The sequence below is a fragment of the Piliocolobus tephrosceles genome, chromosome 17 (genome assembly GCF_002776525.5).
Source record: "Piliocolobus tephrosceles isolate RC106 chromosome 17, ASM277652v3, whole genome shotgun sequence".
In the NCBI taxonomy this organism is placed as follows: Eukaryota; Metazoa; Chordata; class Mammalia; order Primates; family Cercopithecidae; genus Piliocolobus; species Piliocolobus tephrosceles.
This window is the reverse complement of record NC_045450.1, coordinates 33,369,884-33,393,463: the sequence shown is the minus strand read 5'-3', so window position 1 is coordinate 33,393,463 and position 23,580 is coordinate 33,369,884. Positions and strand designations below refer to the sequence as shown.

The 23,580-nt window shown below is 45.3% G+C and overlaps 1 protein-coding gene and 1 pseudogene across 1 annotated transcript in view; one reads left to right on the top strand and one right to left on the bottom strand.

Moving 5' to 3' along the window:
- Positions 1-9,012: 9,012 nt before the first annotated feature.
- N4BP1 (NEDD4 binding protein 1) overlaps positions 9,013-23,580 on the top strand; it is a 68,272-nt gene continuing 53,704 nt past the window's right edge. The window contains exon 1 of the mRNA XM_023189612.2: positions 9,013-9,457. Within this exon, the coding sequence (XP_023045380.1) occupies positions 9,260-9,457 (198 nt within the window). The 5' untranslated portion in view covers positions 9,013-9,259. The remainder of the gene's footprint in view (positions 9,458-23,580) is intronic.
- On the bottom strand, positions 18,442-18,926 carry LOC111524426 (annotated as a pseudogene).

Here is a 23,580-nt window from a genome sequence, read left to right as displayed (position 1 = left end):
GGCACTTCCCCTCTTGCTCTTGGTTTCCTCTTCTGTAAATTAAAGAGGGTGGGTCAGACAGGGCCTTATAGTGAAGAGTCATCTCCAAGCGCCTCTGCAGCCTGAGGCTTGGGGCTGTTAGAGGGAAGAATTGCCAGCCGTTGCTCACTGACACTGTAACATTCATTCACTTGTTCATTCATTCATTGCCTGCCTTCCCCCGTCATATGTAAGCTGATGAGAGCAGACATTGCTTTGTTTAGTGTTACATTCCCAGCACTTAGAATAGTGCTTAGCACTTAGTAGGTGCTCAGTAAATATTTGTTGAATGAATGAATCAATCAATTAAGTAATCAATTATTCAATTGTCCTAACCAGCCACAGGAAGTTGAGTAGGACAAGGAGGTTTCATGGAAGAAGTGAGAAGTGGGCTGGGCTTTAAAGACAGGTAGGCCTGGCAAGAACGTATTCTATTGATGAGCCAATGAGAAGCAGTGGGCCGATGCCCCAGTCACTCTGGTGGACACACAAACCAACCACAAACCCTTAACTAATTAAGCCTTCATTAGATTTGATGTGTGTGTCCCTCATGGAGTACGTAGAAAGAGGATGCTGAATTCTCTCTCTTTTTTTTTCCCCTTGAGATAGGGTCTTACTCTATTACCCAGGCTAGAGTACAGTGGTGCAATCATGGCTCACTGCAATCTCAACCTTCCAGGCTCAATCTGTCCTCCCACCATAGCCTCCCAAGTAGCTAAGACCACTATGCCTGGCTTTTTGTTCTTTTTTCTTGTTTGTTGAGAAGAGTCTTGCTCTCTCACCCAGGCTGGAGTGCAGTGGTATGATCTTGGCTCACTGCTGCCTCCACCTCCCAGGTTCAAGTATTTCTCCTGCCTCAGCCTCCCGAGAAGCTGAGATTACAGATGCACACCACCATGCTCGGCTAATTTTTGTATTTTTAGTAAAGACAGGGTTTCACAATGTTAGCCGGGCGGGTCTCGAACTCCTGACCTCAGGTGATCCGCCCGCCTTGGCCTCCCAAAGTGCTGGGATTACAGCCATGAGCCACCGTGCTCAGCCTAATTTTTAAAGATCTTTTGCAGAGATGGGGGGGGTCTTGCTGTGTGCCCCATGCTGGTCTTGAACCTCTGGGCTCAAGCAATCCACCCACCTCAGCCTCCCCAAGTGCTAGGATTACAGGCATGAGCCACTGCACCTGGCTAAATGCTGAATTATTAGCTCAGCCCTAGGGGCAGGGCTTTCTCTGAATTATCTCTGTAGACCAATCATTTTCAACTGGGGACAGTTTTGACATTAGACAGTGTCTGGTGACGTTTTTCTTGTCACACCGGGTGTAGGGGAGTGGTTGTTATTGGCATCTAGTGAGTAGAGGATAGGGATTCTGCTAAACATTCTACAATTCACAAGATGGGCCCCTACAACAAAGAATTATCTCACCCAAAATGTCAGTTGTGCCCCTGTTGAGAAATCCTAGCTGTAGAGGGTGATGGGAAAATGTTTTGAATTAGAAACATTTGGGAGCTGGCAGACAGCCGGCAATCTCTGTAGTAGCACTTGGCAGAGAGCTGTGTTCCCACCTAAGATGACTGCGTGTTATAAATAGCTCCTCTCGGTATTGTGGCAGTTGTAGCAGTTTGAATCAATGTCAGAGGAGTTTCAATATATGGATAATAAAAATGCAAAGGAAATATATAAAGGGAGAGAATGAAAGACTAGAAGCAGCAGACGCATTGAGGTTTTCCTGCAGCTAAGGAGAAGCACGCCCTCCACCCTTGAGTGGAAAGATTCTTCCTCCAAAATAGCTCTCAGATTCCTCCACTCCCTCCCCACTGCAACTTCCCTGGTCCAAGCCCCCATCCTCTGGCACCTAGACCATACTGCCACCTCGAAGAAAAAAAATATATATATACACACATATATATATGTATATAAAATCTTCCATACCACAGCAATTCCATCCAATCCCCCTTCTCAAACATGAAGGGGGCAGATTATGAGGTTCAGGAGATCAAGACCATTCTGGCTAACACGGTGAAACCCCATCTCTACTAAAAGTACAAAAACAAAATTAGCCGGGTGTGGTGGCGGGTGCTTGTAGTCCCAGCTACTCAGGAGGCTGAGGCAGGAGAACGGTGTGAACCCGGGAGACAAACCTTGCAGTGAGCAGAGATCGCGCCACTGCACTCCAGCCTAGGTGACAGAGCGAGACTTCATCTCAAAAACAAAAACAAAACAAAAAACATGAAGGGGCTGGGTTTCCTCTCGGCATGGTAGCCAGGTTCCAAGTAAGACTATTTCCCCAGCAAGTGTTCTTGCTGGAAGTAGAAGGAAGTTTCCACTTCCTTTTTCATGGAACGCTTGCTGGTGAAATAGTCTTGCTTGGAACTGGCTACTATGCCAAGAGGAAACCCAGCCCCTCCATGTTTGAGAAAGGGGATTGGATGGAATTGTTGTGGTATGGACGATATTCTACATAAACACATATATATATATATATGCACCTATGATCTTCCCAGTCTACTCTGGCCTCCACCACGCTTTTTCCCCAGAGAAGGGAGACAGATCTTATAGCATAAATTAGATGATGCATTCACTGCTTAACCTGGGAATACCACAGGCAGCAGCTCACTCCTACAATTCCAGAACTTTGGGAGGCCAAGGCAGAAGGGTCGCTTGAGGCTAGGAGTCCAGACCAGCCTGGGCAACATAGTGGGACCCCGTCTCTATAAAAAATTTAAAAATTAGTCAAGTGCGGTCATGTTCATCTGTAGTCCCAGGTACTCAGACTGAGAGGCTGAGGCAGGAGGACCACTTGAGCCCAGGAGTTTGAGGCTGCAATGAGCTATGATGGCACCACCATACTCCAGCCTGGGCAACAGAGCAAGTCCCTGTCTCAAAACAAAACAAAACCTGGGAAGGCTTTTTTTTCCTCATTATACTTAAGATAAAATACAAAATCTGTAACAGGCCCACCACATACATTCTGGAGGGTCTGGTCTCAACCTGTCTCTGGGTGTTTCTGGAGGGGTGCATCCTGCCCTGTCCTCTGTTCCTGGAATACGTCAAGCTCAGTTCAGCCTCAGATCACTGCCCCAATAGAGTTGACAGTCTGATGTTGGAGGTGGACCTGAGTCAATCCCATCACTCAAGCACACATAAAACTGGCCCTGGTGCCACGAGTGACAGGGCCACAGTGCCAAGAGCCTACAGCAGGAGACTTGGCTCATCAGAGAGACCAGTGAATGAATTCTTGACAAGATAACTCTTCAATGGAGCTTTGGAGGGTGAGGAGTGAACTAAATGAAAATAGGGCTCGGTCAGGCATGGTGGCTCATGCCTGTAATCCCAGCTACTTGGGAGGCTGAGGCAGGAGAATTGTTGAATCCAGGAGGCAGAGGTAGTGAGCCAAGATCGCACCACTGCACTCCAGCCTGGGCAACAGAGTGAGACTCTGTCTCAGAAAAAAAAAAAAAAAAGAAAATAGGAGGAAGTGGTCGGGTGCAGTGGCTCACACCTGTAATCCCAGCACTTTGGGAGGCCGAGGCAGGTGGATCACCTGCGGTCAGGAGGTTGAGACCAGCCTGGCCAACATGGTGAAACCCCATTTCTACTAAAAATTAGCTGGGAGTGGTAGCGCACGCCTGTGATCCCAGGTATTCAGGAGGTTGAGACCCAAGAACTGCTTGAAGCCAGGAGGCAGAGGTTAGAGAGAGCCGAGATCACACCACTGCACTTCAGCCTTGGGGGACAGAATGAGACGAAAGAAAGAAGGAAAGAAAGAAAGAAAGGAGGGGGGGAAGGAAAGGAAAGGAAAGAAAGAAAACAGGAGGAAGGAACAGTGAGTGCAAATGCCCTGCCATGGTGTGAGCTGGGCCCAGTGCAGAGAGGAACAGAGGTAGGGCAGGCAGGAGGCAGGTCTGGCAAGGGCTGCCACTCAAGGCAAGGGCTTTGGATTTTATTCTGACCCTGAGGGAAAGCTCTTGGATCCTTACCCTAAGTAAGGGTCTGACAGATGAGATTTGCAATTTGAGAAGATCACTCTGGCTGCAGCATCAATATTTGTAAATAATTTATCTGAATCTCATACTGGTTGTAGCTCTTGACATTTACAGAGAGGCCAAAAAGACTATGGAGAGACCTCATGGTTGTCAGAGAGATGATGGTGGCTTGGACTGTTGACAGGGGATGAGAGAGGTTGAACAGTTTGCAAATTTATTAAAACCTTGTGTGTGTAGTTGAAGAATGATCATATTACTGTTTCTTGCTCAAAGGCCCTACATGTGACTGTACCAAAAACACAGAACGCAGGAAGACACACCAACGTAGACACTGCTGGCCAGGAAGCATCTTCATCTGCTGATCTGATTGGTTGGGCATGCCGAGCAACATTCCATGTGCAGGTCTGTCTGGTTTTGACAGCATGCCACGGCAAGGAGGGTCCAAGACTAAGGGGTTGGTCATGAGACCATGTGATCTCCTCTTGCTTACCTTTGCATGAGGGCAGAAGAAGGGGCTGGCTGCATATCCAAGCTTTCTGCTGCTGTCATTATGGCATAGCACATAAGGCCACTCAGCAGACTCATGTAACCAGCAAAGGGTCTGCTCGCCACTGGTACAAAAATGCCACAATAACAAGAGCAAAGTGTGATAAGGAGATTTTATCATCCATGCTAATAAGAGAAGGAGTGGGCGAAAGTCTTTCCAAAAATTTCCACCCTTCAATTTATGGAGGGAATGCGGGGGTTTTTAAAGAGAGAGGGGTTTGGAATGGAGAGGAAGGGGGCTAGGAGGGGTCAGTGGTGCGATCCACTCCAACAGCTTATCTTGAATTATTGTTCCCTTTGGTGAAGGGGCCATGCCATCCTGGGCCTGACCAGGTTGCAAACGAACTGCAGCCAGTCTTGCAGTTAATTTCTAGTGCGTGAGCGTGAGTAGACGTGAGTGTAGCCAGGAGTAAATTTCAGCCTTGACTGGGGAGAAAATTCTGGAGGTATAAGGTCCATGTCAAGATCCAGCCCCTGGATGGGTGCAAGGGCTCACGCCTGTAATCCCAGCACTTTGAGAGGGCGAGGTGGGCAGATCGCTTAAGGTCAGGAGTTCGAGACCAGCCTGGCAAACATGGCGAAACCCTGTCTATACTAAAAATACAAAAATTAGCTGGGTGTGGTGGTGCGCACCTGTAATCCCAGCTACTCGGGAGGCTGAGATAGGAGAATTGTTTGAACCCAGGAGGCAGAGGTTGCAGAGGTTGCAATGAGCCAAGATTGCGCCACTGCACTCCAGCCTGGGAGACAGAGCAAGACTCCATCACACACACACACAAAAGATCCAGCCCCTGAAGCTTCTAAGGAAATACATGACCAGACTAAGTGAGCATGGTGTGTGCTTGACAAGCGTTTGGGTAAATAAATGTGCATACAGCATGGGAGCATGGAATGGGGAAGGATAGGGAGTGGAGGTTCATGGTCCATTCTGAGGCTGTATGTCAACATGACAGGAAACACATATACAGCTTGTCTCAAAGTTGTGTCTTGAGACTAGGGAGAAAGAAGGAAAGAAAACAAAGTTTTAAAATGCATTTTGAAGCCAAGCTGCTTGGATACAGTCAGATTGCCTGGATTCAAATGGCTATTTCTACCACTTCACTGACTAGCTCTGTGGAACATTCCAGAACTTCTCTATTCTTCTGTTTCCTCTTTTTTCCGCCTTAATTTACATTTTTTGTGGGGGGACCAGGTAAGAGACAGGATATCGCTATGTTGCCCAGGCACACCCTGAACTCCCAGGCTTAAACAATCCTCCCACCCCAGCCTTCCAAGTAACTGAGACTACAGGCACCTGCCACCACCCCCAGCTGGTTTCCTCATCTTTGAAACAGGAAGAAAAACAATAGCAACCACTGTTGGAGTTTTAGGAGACCAATAAACACTCTTTCTGCCCCTTCTGAGTTCAGAACTAAGGAAGAAAAGCAGATGTCAGCCAGGTAGAGATCAAAATGTCATCTTCATTGCTGACAACAGCTAGACTGGAGGATGTGGTTGAGGTGAAAATACTTTACCCCCAGTCACTAACACAGCAACTGCAGACAGCCCATTACCAGGGCATAGGATGGTCCAGCCCAGCACCGCACCTTCTCAGAAAGTTACCAGTCAGAGAAATTCTCCTCCTGCTTTGGGAGATGAAAGCAGGGGGGATGAAAAGGGGGATGAAAAGGGGATGAAAGCTAAATAGGCATGTTCCTCCACACTTGGCCCCGCTGGGGAATAGAATAGAAATCTCCTCCTGTCCTTGAAAATATGAGAAGCAAGAATAAGTGATTCTCTCCACACCATTTTATGGGCTCATGAGGTTGTTATGAGATTATTAAGGAAAAACAAAGCTAAGGTATCTAGAATACAGAATCCATAAGGTTTCATCTCTGGCATCAACTATCCTGGCTGGTCAGGCCAGCCAGATAGGCAAGGCTGGTTAACCGAGGGAAGTTGTGGTTGAGTGAGAAACAGCATGAAGTAAGGGAGTTGTTGAAAGGGGATTTCTCTCTCTCTCTTTCTCCTTGTTCCTTACACTCAGGAAACCTTGAGAGTTCCCTAAAGGGAAATGCTGACCAAATATGCACTGGCAAGTCTTTTTTTTTTTTTTTTCTGAGATGGAGTCTTGCTCTGTCACCCAGGCTGGAGTACAGTGGTGTTATCTCAGCTCACTGCAACCTCTGCCTCCTGGGTCCAAGCAATTCTCCTGCCTCAGCCTCCCGAGTAGCTAGGATTACAGGCATGTGCCACCACACCCGGTTAACTTTTTATATTTTGAATAGAGACAGGGTTTCACCATGTTGGCCAGGCTGGTCTCGAACTCCTGGGCTCAAGTGATACACCCCTCCTTGGCCTCCCAAAGTGCTGGGATTATGGGTGTGAGCCATCGCACCTAGCCTGGCAAGTCTTAAATTAAAACTGGGGGAAATCCTCCCAAAACTATGTATCTTCAATTATATACTAACCCAGTGACTTATGAGCACAGCTTCATGGCCCAGCATTTTTTAAGAGTGTGTGTATGCATTGCTTCTGTTGGTTTGGGGGTAGGATTTTTTTGGAGGGAAGTGGGGAGAGGAAGGCACTGTGGTGTGTTTTTCAAGGCAGCCTCCCTCCTCACCTCTTACAATTAAGCAATTAAAAATCGCAAGCAGGGAAGTCACTGGGAGCAAACAGGAACCAGCCCTGGGGAAAGCCCTGTCCAATCACTGAACAATAGCAATTCCGTTTAAGGTGAGTGCAGTAAGGCAGGAAATAACATGCTGTGTTGACAACATGCCTTACTGATAGATTGTGGTTCTGCAAGCAATACATCAGCAATGCCACACTTGCCACCTGACCTGCCTCAGCCAATCCCAGTTCATCTACCTGATGGAGCAAGGCTGCCCGTTGTGTGGATATCAAGGGAAAAGCCCAGGGGAGCAGGAAGCTGTTGATCTGTGAGCCTAGTGGTTCTCTTCCCTGTGCTGAATCACCTCTTGGTGGGGCACTGGGAGACCACACCTGAGTGTCTGAGACGTATGGAAACCCCCATCAGGCTGGTTCTCTCACGGTTTTACCTTGGGTAAATCCTCCTACAGAGACCATTCCCCCTTGGTATTTCCAACTAAGGCATCTTTAGCTCCTCCTCCTTTTCCTCTAGCGGGGAAGTACACAGATGGCACAGGCTCCTGGGCCCACAAGTTCACTGTGGTTGCATAATCCACAAAAAGATTTTTCCTGAAAATTGAGCCTTAAATATATTGCTAAATTAGCAATAATAATAATGTTCAGTGAGCACTTACAGTGTTGGGTACTATATTAATATTCACCATAGGAAGTACTATTGCTATCTACATTTTATAGATGAAGAATTAAAACGTAGAGAGGTAATATTCCCAGAGCCCCTATCTACTACAGCCACAATATTTAGCTGAAGGAAAGGAATTCAACACTTTCTCTTCCACAATCTGTTTTCATGAACTCAAGAGAATATAAAACCTGGAAAAGGCCTTAGAAATAATTGAGCGTAGCCTTTTATTTTACAGATCAGAAAACAGACCTGGAGAGGGGTTAGGGTTTATTTGCCCCAATCCCAGGTAAGATCATGAGTGAGCCCCTAAATTCCCACTTTTGGGGCTACTCCCATAACATATCCCCTCTCTTCCCTCACAGAAATCACTCTCCTGAATTTATCTTTTTTTTCTTTTTTTGTGAGACAGAATTTCGCTCTTGTCGCCCAGGCTGGAGTACAATGGCGCGAGCTTTGCTCACCACACGCAACCTCTGCCTCCAGGGTTCAAGTGATTCTCCTGCCTCAGCCTCCCTAGTAGCTGGGATATAATGCCTTGCTAATTTTTTTTTTTTTTTTAGCAGAGACAGGGTTTCTCCATCTTGGTCAGGCTGGTCTTGAACTCCCGACCTCGGGTGATCCGCCCGCCTCTGCACCCCAAAGTGCTGGGATTACAGGCGTGAGCCACCACTCCCGGCCTTCTTGAATTTATCTTAATCATTTTTTTGCTTTTCAATTCTTCGTAAGTATGCCCATTTTCTTCTCCTCTTGCTACTATTTTTACTGAAAGAGGGAAAGAGAAAAGAGTGAGAAGGGCAGCTAAGAAGGTAACAGGGTAGGGAGGAAGGGAAGAAACAGAGAGAGAAAGATCCCATCTGCCTGTGGATTAATGTGAAACTGAATAACTCAACCGATAGAATCCTGGTTTGAGCGTCAAGATGTGGAAGGTCAAGTCCAATCCCTGTGTGACACTCTCAGTCTCGCCTACTGGCAATTAAATTTCCCCAGCTATAAACCCATATATTTACATCCACCATATCCCCCGAAAGCACTTTGCCCTCATCAAAGAAGTCCGCCCAGGCCTCCAGAACCATCCCTTTACTCTCAACCAACATGGCGACTGTGGGTGACGTCAACTTCCGTCGCCCACACCCACCTCCCTTCCCCTAGGGGGCGGCGAACCTCAATGACGGCTGCGACTGGGGCGCATGCGCGGCGGCGGGGCCCGGCCCGCGGCGGCGGCGGCAAAGGGGCGGAGGGGTACTCTGCCAGCAGTTGCCAAGCTGCTGCGGTCGTGGCGGGATGGTATAGCCGGGCCTGAGGGCGGGCGGCGGGGTGCGGGCGGGGGCGAGGCGGCCGGGAAGGGCCGACGCCGCCTGACTGGCTTGGGAGCAGCAGCAGCAAGCTGAGGGGGCGTCGCCGCCGCCGGCCCCCGGCGCCGCCGCGGGAGGCCGCGCCCGCCATGGCGGCCCGGGCGGTACTGGACGAGTTCACGGCGCCAGCCGAGAAGGCGGAGCTGCTGGAGCAGAGCCGCAGCCGTATCGAGGGCCTGTTCGGCGTAAACCTGGCCGTGCTCGGCGCGCTAGGGGCTGAGGAGCCGCTGCCCGCGCGCATCTGGCTGCAGCTCTGCGGGGCGCAGGAGGCGGTGCACAGCGCCAAGGTGAGTCTGGCCGCCGCCCCCGCGCGCCCGCGGCCTGGATCCGTCTGGGTCTCCGGGCGCCCGCTCCTCCCCGCCCCCGTCGTCCGCCGCGATGCGCCGGGATTGGGGACGCAGTCTCGGGAGTTCGCGAACCTGCCTTCTCGGCTCGCGAGCCATGTGACCTTGGATAGCGGCTTGGTTCCCGGAGCCTCAGTTTCCCCATTTGTAAAGTGGCGCTGACGAAAGTACCTACCTCAGAGGGCTTTCGCAAGGATGAAAGTGGGGATGTGCTTGAAGCGCGGGCATAGCTTGTGGCACGGACCGGGCGCGCTGCGCATGTCGCCTGTTGTTATCTGTTCCCCGGCCACCAGGATGGTACGCAAGGCCTGGTGCTGGGCCCGCAGCCTCGTTATCCACCACCTAAGCCTTTATCCCCCATCCCCGGGCCTCCACTACTGCAGTTCTGAGCCTTTTTGGGATTTCAGTTCCTCTTGAGAATCGGCAAAAAAAAAACATTAATAGTAATAAAACGCTCGGAGAATGTCAGAAAGAAAGGATGTATGTTTATTTACCTATTTTTTTCTATTTGAGACAGGGTCTCACTCTGTCACCCACACGAGTGCAGTGTGGCGCGATCTCAGTTCACTGCAGCCTCGACTTTCCGGGCTCAAGTGATCCTCCCGCTGCAGCCTCCCGAGGAGCTAGGGCCGCAGGAGCGCACCACCACGCCCAACTCATTTTTTGTTGTTGTTGTTGTTTGTTTGTTTGTTTTGTAATGACGAGATTCACTAGGTTGCCCGGGCAGGTCTCGAACTCCTGGACTCAAGTCATCCTCCCACCTCGGTCGCCCAAAGTGCTGGGACTACACGCCGGAGCCACCGCGCCCCGCCTGATATTTAATATGTTAAAAAATAGCGTTATTCCTTGTATCGATATTACATACAGCTAACATTTACATAACTCTTATAGAACATCAGAGGTTACTTCAGGAGGAATTTGCAGCCCTTAATGGCTTCTAATAAGGTAGATTTTATCCTCCTCACCACCACTCCGCTGTCTTTTTTTTTTTTTTTTAAAATTAACAGCTGAGGAAACTGAAACTCAAAGTGGTGACTCACCTTCTGCCTAAATCAGCATTTCAGACCTCTTCAGCACCTCTATCTACTTCCCTCCCTTTGCAAACCAAAAAGCAACACAGTATGTTCCTCCTCCTAGGTAACCAAGTTTTTCTAGGTTTTTCCATCTCCTAAGTAGGGCAGCAGGATTCAGACCTAGGGAGTTTGTTTCCAGAGCCTTCGTTATACGATGAGCCCTGTCTGCGGGATGGGCAGGAAGGGCCCTCTTTTTGCATCCTACTTGACAAATGTCAGTGTCCTTGAATCTGAGTAGTCATATCTCCTGATGTTCTTAGGTTTAACAAAAAATCGTGTGTTTGCTTTAAACATGCTTAGAGGAGACAGGGCATTCAGCTGTATAGTTCTTCACAGCTTAACTTAAAACATTTTAGGCCGGGCGCGGTAGTTTACGCCTGTAATCCTAGCACTTTGGGAGGCCGAGGCGGGCGGATCAGGAGATCGAGACCGTCCTGGGTAACACGGTAAAAACCGTGTTCTCTTGAGATTTGGGGAAAAACCATTAATAGTAATAAAACGCTTGGAGAGTGTCAGAAAGAAAGGATGTATGTTTACCTATTTTTTTCTATTTGAGACAGGGTCTCACTCTGTCATCAACACTGGAGTGCAGTGGCTCTCTACTAAAAATACAAAAAATTAGCCTGGCATGGTGGCACGCGCCTGTAATCCCAGCTACTCGGGAGGCTGAGGCAGGAGAATCGCTTGAACCCGGAAGGCAGAGGTTGTGGTGAGCCGAGATTGTGCCACTGCACTCCAGTCTGGGCGACAGCGCGAGACTCCGTCTCAAAAAAACAAAACAAAACGAAAAGCCAACATTGTAGATGTAGAACCAAGTTTGCTTTCCTGGGCTTAACTTTTTTAGTCAGTTGGATTGCAGACAGCTGGTCTAAGGCGCATTCCCCTTTGTCCATTCTCCCCAGGTATCCAATCTTCTGCACTTCTCAGGGCTTAAACGCTTGACATGATTAAGTCCTGCTTTTTCTTCTGAAAATCTCTTACGTGCATTCGTTCCTTTCCTTTCTATTGCATTTGCTGCAGTTAAGACTTTCATTACTGTATGTCCCCTCCCTTGCTCCATTGCCTTTATTGATTCATTGCTCCCTCCCTCCCTGGTTCAACTTGTATTAGAGTAATCCTCCTGCAAAAAGTCATTCTCCTGCCCTGGAACCTACTAGAGCCTCCTGTCACCTGTCTCATTCAGCCTAAACTCCTCCTCTGACTTACAGAACGATTAATCCAACCCCACTTTATTTTTCCAGTGTTCTGGTTTAGCACCTTTCAGCTTAAACCTCCACTGTAGTAGTCTCTGCCTTTGCTGTGCGTTCTGCCTGCTCTGGGTTCTGCTTTTGCTCAAGACTCATCGCAAGCATGGAGAATGACTCCTTTGCTCTACAGAAGAGCCCTGCTGGTCCTGCCAGACCTTCCCGATGCCAGTTTTCTTGGCTGTCCTTGCCACACAGTTCAGCCAAGCTGTTTGGGAAAGGTGTGTCTTACAGTTTCTTGCTAGTATGTGCTCCTGCTTGTTGATCTTTGTGATGTGTATTACTCGTAAGTCAACCCTCCCACTTGTAAGAAATTTTTTTTTTCTCCCCTTGAGACTCATGGGTAAGGGTTGAATGCCACAATCAGGGCTTTTTTGTTCTGAATTTGTTTTGGAGTTTGTTTTACTTTCTTGAAGGAAGAGAAAACCATTATCTTGATTTTAAAAACTAAGAAGAGGAAAGCAAATTTGATTCAATGTCTGTAATATTTTAAGTTAGGCTGTGGAAGAGCAGCAGATTTAGAGGAAGGAAGATTTAGAGTAAAGAAGAGTTTTTCAATTATAGTGTCTCTGCTCAAAATAAGATGAAGTGAAGTGTCTTGTGTCCCACCATGTGGTTTACTTGTGTTTTGCCTTTAAAATGTTAATTCACTGCCTTTTGCAAATGATAGAGTAGAGGAGAATGTAGAGCTTAGTTAGGTGGGCCTCCATTGACTGCAGAGGGGTGAAATGGAAACTGCTAGTTGACAGTGATAGTGCCCATGCAGGTTGAAAAACAGGCACTGACTCGGTACCAGTGGCTACTTTTGTTAAAGGGAAGATTTGTTGTAGGAAGCAGTACTTCAGCTGGCCTTAGAAGAGCCAAATATTCCCAGGTACCTGACCTTCCAGAGGTGGTTGTGGAGCAAAGGCCCAGAAAACATGGAGTGTCATGGTAAAAGGTGTCCAGGTGCTCCTGTGAAAGATGAAGCCTGAGGTACCAAAATGTCAGGCTAAGGTCATTGGACCTTATTTAATAGAGAATCAGTGAGGATTTTGAGAAGCATGGAATCTTTCTGAAACAGAAGACCAACAGTGGAAGGAACAGTTGCAAGTTAGCCTTGGGCATAAGGGGGGCAGGGGTGGCAAGGTTTTCACAGGGACAGCGCAGCTGTGTGGATGTAGGGATTTAGGGGTTGGTTTTAAGCCAGGTGGCAGGAGGGATGGTTAAGTTGTTTGACCTGTTGACTGGTTGGGGCTACCAGCTCGTCAACATTTAAGGAAAACTCTGGTGCCAGGAAGTGTACTGACGGTTACCCTTTGACCTCAAGGATCCTGTTGCCTCTTAGGGGAGACAGACATGGGGAAGATACAGTAAAGTGTGATACATATAACAACTGCAGTGTGTGCAAGGTGTTTCTGTAACACAGGAATGGAAGGGTTGCTCTGCCAGCTGGTTTCCTAGGGAGCAGGGAGCTCCTGGCAGAGGAAGAAGCTGTGCGCAATCACAGGGGCGTGAAAGAGGGCAGTTGCGTCACACATCAGAGTGCTTGGGGCCTGCTGCAGAACATGGATTTTACCCTGCAGGTAGTCAGTGAAGAGTCATGGAAGAGTTAGGAGGACATGAGAGATTTACATTTCCACAAATGTCTCAGTGTTTACACAAACTCTGGGCTGGGGCTGCTCAGTGTGGTCTGTTGCTGGTTTTCAATAGTATGAGTACAGAAATTGAGAATAAGGGTTGAGCAACTTTTGTGCAATTTGGCATTAATACAGGGGCTAGAGAGGCAATGTCTAAGAGTGAGAAGTCCTTATAAGAGGGCAGTTTCCATAGGGGGCCCAGAGAGAAGGGACTGAAGTCAGTGCTGGAAGACATCTTGGAAGCAAAGGAGTGTGAGGATTGAATTTCAGAGACGAAAGGGAGGTACTAGCTAGCTGTTGCCTCATTCGCAAATAGAGATTAAAGTGAAGAAACAGAGGTGGGACCCTCCCTGTGAAGCAGTGGTGGAAAGGGATGAGGTTGAGGAGTGAGACGAGTTAGAATTCTTCTTTTAGGCCGGGCGCAGTGGCTCACGCCTGTAATCCCAGCACTCTGGGAGGCTGAGGTGGTCTGATCTCACCTGAGGTCGGGAGTTCAAGACCAGCCCAACCAACATGGAGAAACCCCGTCTCTACTAAAATTACAAAATTAGCCGGGTGGCGCATGCCTGTAATCCCAGCTACTTAGGAGGCTGAGGCAGGAGAACTGCTTGAACCAGGGAGGTGGAGGTTGTGGTGAGCCAAGATCGCGCCATTGTACACCAGCCTGGGCAACAAGAGCAAAACTCCGTCTCAAGAGAAAAAAAAGAACCCTTCTTTTAGATCAAAGAGCCACAAACTCAGAGTGCTTCCTGGGAACCAGGCAGGGAACCTGTGTAGGGAAGTGAGATGGTCGGGAGGAGGGACTGTGGTGAACGAAGGCACACGGCCCTGTTGGAGAGGGCAGATTCCCATGTGTGTCGCATTAGTCAGTTACACAGTGGGGCTCAGTGATGTCCAGTGTTCTCATTATCTAAGAGAAGCAAGGAGTCCGGATTTAATTATGTAAAACATTGTATTTCTTTAAGTGGCCACTAATTTACATTTTTAAAATCATACACATCGAATTATGTGAGTAAAATATTTTTAAACTACATATTCGAAAAAACAGTTATATATGCTGAACAAAACATGTCAGGGGACCTGAGCTTTGTTTTTATTTATTTGTTTGTTTATTTATTTTTTTGACCTGAGCTTTAGACTGCCTTTTTGAGACAGGGTCTCCAGGTTGGAGTGCAGTGGTGTGATCTCAGCTCACTGAAACCTCTGCCTCCCAGGCTCAAGCAATCTTCTTAGCCTCCTGAGCAGCTGGGACTACAGGCATGTGCCACCATGCCCATGGTGTATTTTTGTGTTTTTGGTAGAGATGGCATCTCACTATGCTGCCCTGGCTAATCTTGAATTCCCGGGCTCAAATGATCCTCCCACCTCAGGATCCCAAAGTGCTAGGATTACAGGCATGAGCCACCATGCCTAGCGCATATGTTTCTAATACTTGAAGAGGGCAGTTGAAGGCTCCAGTGGCCTACAGTACAGTCTCAGTGCTAGTTCATCCCCAGAGAGGGAGCGCAAGAGCTCCGAAACAGTAGGATGTGTTAGGTGCAGTGGAACTGCTGCAGACTGAAAACATAAAAAGGACTGGGATGAAGTAAAGGCCAAGGAAGGTTAGATAGTATGAACTTACAGTGTCACTTGAGCCAGAAACTCTCAAGTAGGTAATGTTTTCCCCGACTCAAGAGGTTTGTGATGCCAGTACACAAGGATTGGAGGTAAGGGGGTCTGAAGTACAATAGAGCAAGGCACACTGGGGCCCAGGAAATATTTTTGAAGAGGTCAGCCTTGTTCAAGCTAGGACAGGGAAACAGATGAAAGCAGAAAGGGCGGAATGAGCCGCGAGGATTAAGGGAGGGACTAGACCTTCGACCCTGTGCTCTGAAACCCAGAGGGTCGTGCACACAGGGAAGTTAAGTATTGGAGACTTCTGGAGGTTGTAATCAGAGTAATTTCAGAGCTTGGAATCTTGGATGTAAAGGAATCCTGAGGATGACTCTGAGGGCCAAGGGGTGCCTCAGTAGTTGTGGGTGAGTTGCAAGTGTTCCATACATCTTAGAGAAGTGAGAAAATAGAGGAGATGGCAGTGTGAAGTATCTGGAGCTAGTGCTATGCTGGGGTGACTGAAGTCCATAGCAAGAAACTGGGTGCTAACAGTCAGTGAAGCCTGGTTGGTTAACAGATAAAAGAAGTAATTGGAAGTAAATGACACAGCTACTTGTTTGGGGTCTCCGTGAACTTTTAAGGTGTGGAGTTTGCAGACCACAGCTGCCCATCAGTTGATGCTTAACTTCAGGCATTACTTGATGGCAGTGAGTAGCCACCCAGAGGCCTAGCCAGTGCCCTAAACAGTACCAGCCTGGAGGACTTCAAGCAGAGTCCTGGGGAGGACTACTCAGTCTTAAAACGTTGAAGTTACAGTACACCCATGAAACTCAGGCAAGCTACCACCCAGTCCATTTTTAATTTGTGAGAAAAAGAGAGGGTGTTTAAGAACAGCTAGTAATTGACCTTTTCCCAGTTTTACTTATGTGTTTATGGAGTAAGGTAAGAATGAAAAAAAAAAAAAAGTAATTAAAGTAGAAGTGGCCTATTGCGGTACTGACTTCAGAGGGTTCAAGTTGACCAGGTACTGTTTTACTACCCTTTCAGTTAGAAGAGCCTGGTACCTGGTTTCATCTGTGCATGTGTGAGATAGGATTTGGTTTTGTCACCCGGCTGGAGTGCAGTGGTGTAATCTCAGCTCTCTGCAGCCTTGCCCTTCCAGGCTCAAGTGATCCTCCCACATCAGTCTCCTGAGTAGCTGGGAATGTAGGCATGTGCCACCATGCTGGGCTTTTTTTTTTTTTTTTTTTTTTAAGATATAGGGTTTCCTCATGTTGCCCAGGTAGGTTTCATGAATTCTTGAACAATTGATTTGTTCATGAAGGAAAGAATTCATAGATGTAATACTGGGTAGTGACATGGAGTTTCTGTTTTGATTTTACTAGGAAGAAGGTTGGTGGCCTTTTTGCACTTCCCAGAATATTTTTTACTCACCGTGGTTGTGAAGATCATCTTCTTAAGAAAGAGTGGTTTGTTCAGTCTCTTCTTAGGGCTAACATTTTGGGGTTATACCAGAATGTCGAAATAAGGGATACTGGTATTGCTTATGCTGAGGTCAGAAGTGATTGTCTGTAGCTTCCTTTTTCTTGTCCATTTCCCAGCCAGAATTGTAGGATTGTAATTAAATCAAGGACCACATCTTGTTCTGTGTTGGCTTTTTATGAAATTGATGTAATCATAGGTTAGCAGTCTTGAGTTTCAAGAACAAAATTGTAGGGGGGATATCCTTATGGTAATTAATTTAAAAACTTTTTTTAAAATCAGTTTTTTGTTGTTGTGTTATTTTTGTTGTTGTTGTTGTTTGTTTTTTGTTTTTTGAGACAGGATCTCACTCTGTCGCCCAGGCTGGAGTGCAGTGGCATGATCTCGGCTCACTGCAACCTCTGCCTTTTGGGTTCAAGTGATTCTCCCACCTCAGCCTCTTGGTTAGCTGGGAGTTCAGGTGTGCACCACCATGCCCAGCTAATTTTTGTATTTTTTGGTAGAGACAGGGTTTCACCATGTTGGCCAGGCTGATCTTGAACCTCTGACCTCAAGTGATCTGCCTGCCTTGGCCTCCCAGAGTGGTAGGATTACAGGCATGAGCCACTGCATCTGGCCAAAAATCAGTTTTTCATATGGAAACAACATAAAGAAGTTTTTTTGGCTTAAAGAAACTGAATTTAGCCAGGCTGGTGGATGGTGCTTGTAGTCCTAGCTACTTAGGAGGCTGAGGCAGTAGGATTGCTTGCGTCCAGTAGTTCCAAGTCTGTAGTGAGCCATGATTGTACCACTGTACTTCAGCCTGGGTAACAGAGCAATATCTTGTCTCTTAAAGACCAAAAAAAAAAAACACGAAACAACAACTACAAAAAAAACACCTTCTTTAGAAAGATTCCGGTTTTGTTCGGTCTTAGTGCTGACAGAATTAGTAATTTACATTACTTGATGAATAAGAGCTGTAGGAATAAATTCACGTCTGAAAATATGAAAGTAATTTGTGATTATGGCATGTTTTGATTGAAATTACCTACCTACCAGTCTTCTGGGATCTTTATCCATTCTTGAATCAGCACTTTTTTTTTTTTAACTTTTTAAATGGTATTATTTTATGTGCAAATAATGAACAGATGTTGCACCCGTAAATTCTACTTTCCAAAAACAGGGGCTTTTAAAAGGAAAACTACATAATAACTTTTAAAAGGCACTGGGATTCCTCTGCTTCTAGATCATTGCTAGGCTAGAAAAATAAAGTTTGTTCTACCAGGAATAACAAGTTAGAACTGAGTATTTTCCAAAGTGGAAATTGCAGCATGTGGTGCCTTTCCAGCCAAAGATTATTCAGTTCTAATTCCCAACATCCACAACTACCTATCAGAATGGTTAAACCAGGTCAAAACAGTCCAGCATAATTAAGCTTCATCAAACAATGCTATTACGCTCTTCTAAGATGCAAATAAACCAAAACAGGAAATACTAAAATCAAAATAATATTTGACACTGTCATACAAACTGTTAGTTCCTTGTTGTATCTGCCTTTCCATAGGATGAATAAAGGGAATATTTGGCTGCAAATAGTATTTTATTTTGTATATCGCTAGCCATGATTTTTTTCATTAGTTATTATACAAATGCTGCCTAGTGCCATTATCCAATTGGCATAACCATTTATGTCCACAATTTACTTCTATAGTTATAAGTAGAATTTTCATGATTTACATATCTATCAGTGAGGATTTAACACTGAGATGCAAGCTAACATCTGTAATATCTGATGTTTTGTAGATGGCAGTGTAGGAAAGATATATTTTAATCACTTCTCATTTAAGTGACCTTATGTAAAAAATAAATAATTTAGCAGTTCCAAATATCCAAAGGGCATTTTCAAATGTACATAGAAGAAATGGTTACAGAGATTTTTAAGAAGCATCTTCGATGTCCGCGTCCTCTTGTAACTGCTGTACTGTTTTCTCTTCCAACTGCTTCCCTTTGCCTGCAAGAGGGGCTCGGATAAGATGTAGGTTTTGCTTGACTTTGATATCCTGAACTTTCTGTAGCTCTTTGTTTTTCTTCAATCTGTTCGTTATAAATTTAGCTTGGCGTTTCTGTTTCATCTCTTCAACTCTCTTCATTGCTTCAATAGTTTTATTCCATAGCTTTCACTGGTATTTGATGGTTTCATTTCTATGTTTTTCATATTCAAATGAATTATCCACTGTAAGCTCTTTGCCACCTGCTTTCCGGAATGCTTTGGTCCATCTAACTTTGCAAGGATTGTGCTTTTTAAAGTTTTTATGAGATTTAGATTTACAAAATCCGAACACCTTGCAATTGTTGCAGATGAACATCATGCCATGGCCAGGGTAGATGGGCCCGAACAGAAATAACACTTCTTGATACACATGTTGGACCTGCATGGGTCCCCACCAACCAAATGCCAAACTTGAGAAGAATCAGCATATTTAATTCACAGTATGTTTCATTCTTGACCCTGATATTTTTTTAATTAAGAAAATGAAATTGTTACTTTGTTATAATAGGTAGGTTAATGAAAATTGATACGTCTCTATTAGGTAATGAATTTGCCTGCAATAATAGAAACCTATACAAAATAAGGCTTTTCTTTCATTTAAAAAGTCTAAAGATAAGCAGCAGTCCAAGGGTGAGTAATGATTACAAACTCTACCCTTATGGTCACAAAATGACCGCTGCAGCTCCAGCCATCAGGTCTCTCAAGAAGGAAGGATGGAAGAGGAGGTAACAGTTTTCCAGAAAACCCTAGCGGGTTTCTGCTTACCTCTAGTTGGCTGGAACTATATCATGTGACCACTAGTAGTAAAGCAAACTATGAAATGTTCAGTTTTACCTAGGCACATCGCTACCCTGAACAAAATATGATTACATTATTTTCCATGTGTTTTAAAATTTTTAATTCCTAAAAAATGAGCATATAGCAAGCATTCATTTAACTTATTTGTGAGGGAACCAGCTGGATTGGAAAACTGGTTCAAGGAGCATTGGAGGAAATGAGTATAGGTGCTGAAAAAACGGTGTTAGAATAAGATTGCTAGATTTGGGTACAAAACTGGTGAATGTCCTTGTGAGAATGTAGGAATAACTGACTCAGTTTCTCCTGCTTATGCAGACTCTAACATGCTTCTGACAGGAGATGTGTGGGAGTTTTCCTCTTAGCCTCTATTTTGCCAAAATTTGTGAAAAAACAACCATACCCCCATTAGCTCCTTAGGAATTCTGACATAGGTTTTAAAAACAGTTGCAGTTACTTGCTTAGGAGTCATCCCTGCTTAGTGCAACTGTAGTTGCAGCCCTGGTCCTGTGACCCCTGTATCAGATGGGGATGAGGGGTGGGGGCAGTGGGAATTGAAGTGATATTGGAAAGAAAGAAAAAATTATAGTTGTTAATCTAGTATGCCACTCAGATATACCATTCTCCAAGCTTGTACCCTAATTCCATCAACTTTACTTTCCTAGCTTTAGCCTCTATTAGGACTTCATGAACAGGTTTTGGTTTTATAATACTAGGTACGGGAAGTGTTTCCCCACCAGACATAACATCCGTTTCCATAAAACATTCAAGTAAAGGAGATACAACTTTTTAACTTAAAGCCTGTTTATTGCCATTCCAGTTTATATAATCCTGTCAACGCTTACCTTTTCATATTCTCCCAATCTGGTAGCCCTAGTCGGAGCTTTCTTCGCCAGTGGATCATAGGACTCCTTATATCAAGGAGTTTCAGGGATTTATCTTCACCACCCCCGAAGGTTTTACCCACTTGTGTGCAGAGGCTCTGAGTCCCTAGCCAGAGGGTAAGCAAAGGGACCCTTGTGCTTTATCAATTTTGCCTTGATTAATCTCCCTAGGCAATTTCAGATCAGATTTCTCATTGTAATCTTTGCCTTCTGACTTTAAATTTCTCCAACGTGGGACAAATTGAGGGACCAAGAGGGGCTCCCTTAGACCTACCTTATTTTTCAGTAATATTGTATTAAAATCTTTGTTTTAGTCTCGTTAATTTCATTTTATTCATGCCATTTCTTAATAACCACCCTGCTGAGAGGAGTCCTGTGACTCTCCACCTTCTTTTCCTTTTTTGTATCACCCCTATCAATGATTTTTTACTTACCTTGTTAATGATCCCTTAAAAATTTTCCTGGAAGGAGTCTTTTGACTCTCCTCCCTGCCTTTTGCCATTCTTTTGTTAATTAATGTTTTTATTTGTGTCTGTAAGACCTAATGAAGCTAAGGAAGCCACCTTATATGGCTTCCTCAATTTTGTGGTTTTGCAGCAGTAAGGTTATGTGAGGGGTTCCACCCTAAAGGACACCCTTAAGCACAGCACTTACCAATTTCCTGAGAAAAACATCTTAAGCAATTCTTAAAAGACCTGGGAGGCAGGCATATTTGCTGAACAAGTGTCCCAGTCATTTTAAAGCCAGTCCCGTAAGGCATGCACATCAGTTGCTTTGTCTGGGATGTTCCACTTGGCATTTATAGACGGAGTTGGGTAGTCCTCGTTCTCAGGGAAGCCTTTTGTCTAGTCCACCAGCCTGGCTGTTTGCTCAGGAATAACCACGTTTGTCTGGATCATGTATAGCCATGTAATTGTTCCATTGTGAGCCATGCATTCTGCATCCACCAAAACTTTTCTCCACTTTGCAGCGTTATACAGAAGCTTATGCATGCATAAGTTTGTTGCCTCATGTCCACAGCAAGTCAGTATGCACAGACACTGGGTTGCAGTAGAAAAAGAGGTTTATTTGTAGGGCCACTAAATGACAAGACATGAGGAAACCTCAACTCTGACTCCCTAAGGGATTTGGGGCGTTAGGGTGTTTAAAGGTTTTGAAGTAGGCCGAAGTGTAGAGATCGTTCATTGGTTAGAGTGCAGGGTGAAGTCGTGGGACAGGTTGAAGAAGAAGCTGTATTCTCATGCTGATTCTATTCCTCTCTGGGGAGCTTCAAACCAGTTAGCATTAGCTGTTTTGCTGGAATTTGACATCTGAAAAACATCCTAAGCAATTCTTAAAAGCTTTATGATTCTAAGGTCAGAAATTTCATCTATAGGAAAATAGGGATGCAAATTTTCAGTGTCTACTGCTACATGACTTTCGGTTACAAGGAAGTAGGTCTAAGTTCAGCTTCATTAACACTTAATTATAACTATCTTTCTGCCCAGAATTCTTGTTAATCCTGTGAGGACAGCTTCATATACCCTAAATTCAGAATCTGTCTTAATAATGGCTTTTCAGGAGGTTGATACCAATGTATCTGCCCAGCGGGTTCACCTTGCCCTCTGCCTAGACAGAGCTGAATTATCAAGATGGGAATTGCAGTGGAGAAAGAGTAATTCACGCAGAGCTGGAGACTGGAGTTCTATTACTACTCAAATCAGTTTCTCCACATTTGGGGATCAGAGTTTTTAAAGATAAATTTGGCGAGTAGGGGCTTGGGAAGTGGAGAGTGCTGATTGGTCAGGCTGAAGATGGGATTGAGTCAGATTATGGGACTGGGTGGTGTCAGCTGATCCATTGATAGAGAATCTGCAAAATATCTCAACCACTGATCTTAGTAATGTTATCCCAAGGAGCAATTTGGTGAGGTTCAGACTCTTGGAGCCAGAAGCTGTATGACCCCTAAACCATCATTTCTAATCTTATAGCTAATTTGTTAGTCCTGCAAAGGCAGACTGGTCCCCAGACAAGAAGGGGGTCTTTTCGGGAAAGGGCTATTATCAATTTTGTTTCAGAGTCAAACCATAAACTGAATTCCTTGCCAAGGTTAGTTCCAGCCTACGTCCAGGAGTGAGCAAGGACAGCTCAATGTTAGAAGCAAGATGGAGTCGTTCAAGTCTGATCTCTTTCACTGTCATAATTTCCTCAGTTACAGTTTTTACAAAGGCAGTTTCAATCCTTCCCTTTGGGTTTAACAGCACCTTATTCTTAAGGTATGGGCTATGAAGTTGGGAAAGGGCCGTCAGTCACTCTGGCTTCTTTCTCCTAACCGGGAGTAGTGGGGGAAGGTGTTGACCCCAAAGTGAGAGAAGTGGAACTGCTTTGCATCTGTCTTGAGTGTACTCACACAGGCCAGGCTGAGATTCCAAGGCTTCATGACAAAAGTGTTAGTATTCTCATCTATGGTTTTAGTACAGCATTTAAGCGGACAGTGTACTATAAATACTGAGTTCTAGGGTAAGGAGTGCAAATTCCAGTTTTAAAAGTAAAGATTTGAAAACATTAGCTTGGGGCATTGTGGCTCACCAGAATCTAAATTGCAAAGGAAATAAAATAAAATAAAAACTCAAAAACAATAACAGGCATACTATAGTTTTTGAAACACAATTTTTCTCTCCCAGTCCTTATTTTTATTAGCAACAAATCATGATAGGACTGATTTGTTTGCAAAATAAACTTTAGTTATTATACTTGGCCTGATTTCTTCCATAGAACACAGCAAGAATAATTATTTCTCACATAGGCCTTTTAATTGGCTTTGATGGAAGTCAGTTCCATAAGGAACCTCAGTTAAGACTTTTTTAAAGCCAAGCCCATCCATGGGTTTATACCCTCAGATAGCCATGAGTTGGGTAAATTCCTCTCCTCTTGAGGTCCCAAGATAACTTGGGGCTCCTGGGCCTATCAGAAAGTGACATTCTTTACTTACCACAGGTCAGAAACCCTGTACAGGTACTGTGTCAACAAGGTGTAAGGTCAGTTTTCCCAAGGGGCTTTCACTGGCTCTACAAGTCAAGTTTGATTCCTTAAAGGAAAGCACGCCATTCCAGTCAAAGCCTTGGTAAAATAACCAGTTTCTCCAATTGTGTCCTGTTAGAAAAGAAATCTTTCTTATTGCACTGTAAGTAACTATATCGCCATAAGTTAAAAATACAGATAGTTTCCACATTCTGGAGAAACTTTTGAGACAGAGTCTCACTGTGTTGCCCAGGCTGAAGTGCAGTGCCACAATCTCGGCCCACTACAGCCTCAGCCCCCTGGGTTCAAGAAATTCTCCTGCCTCCCTAATAGCTGGAATTACAGTC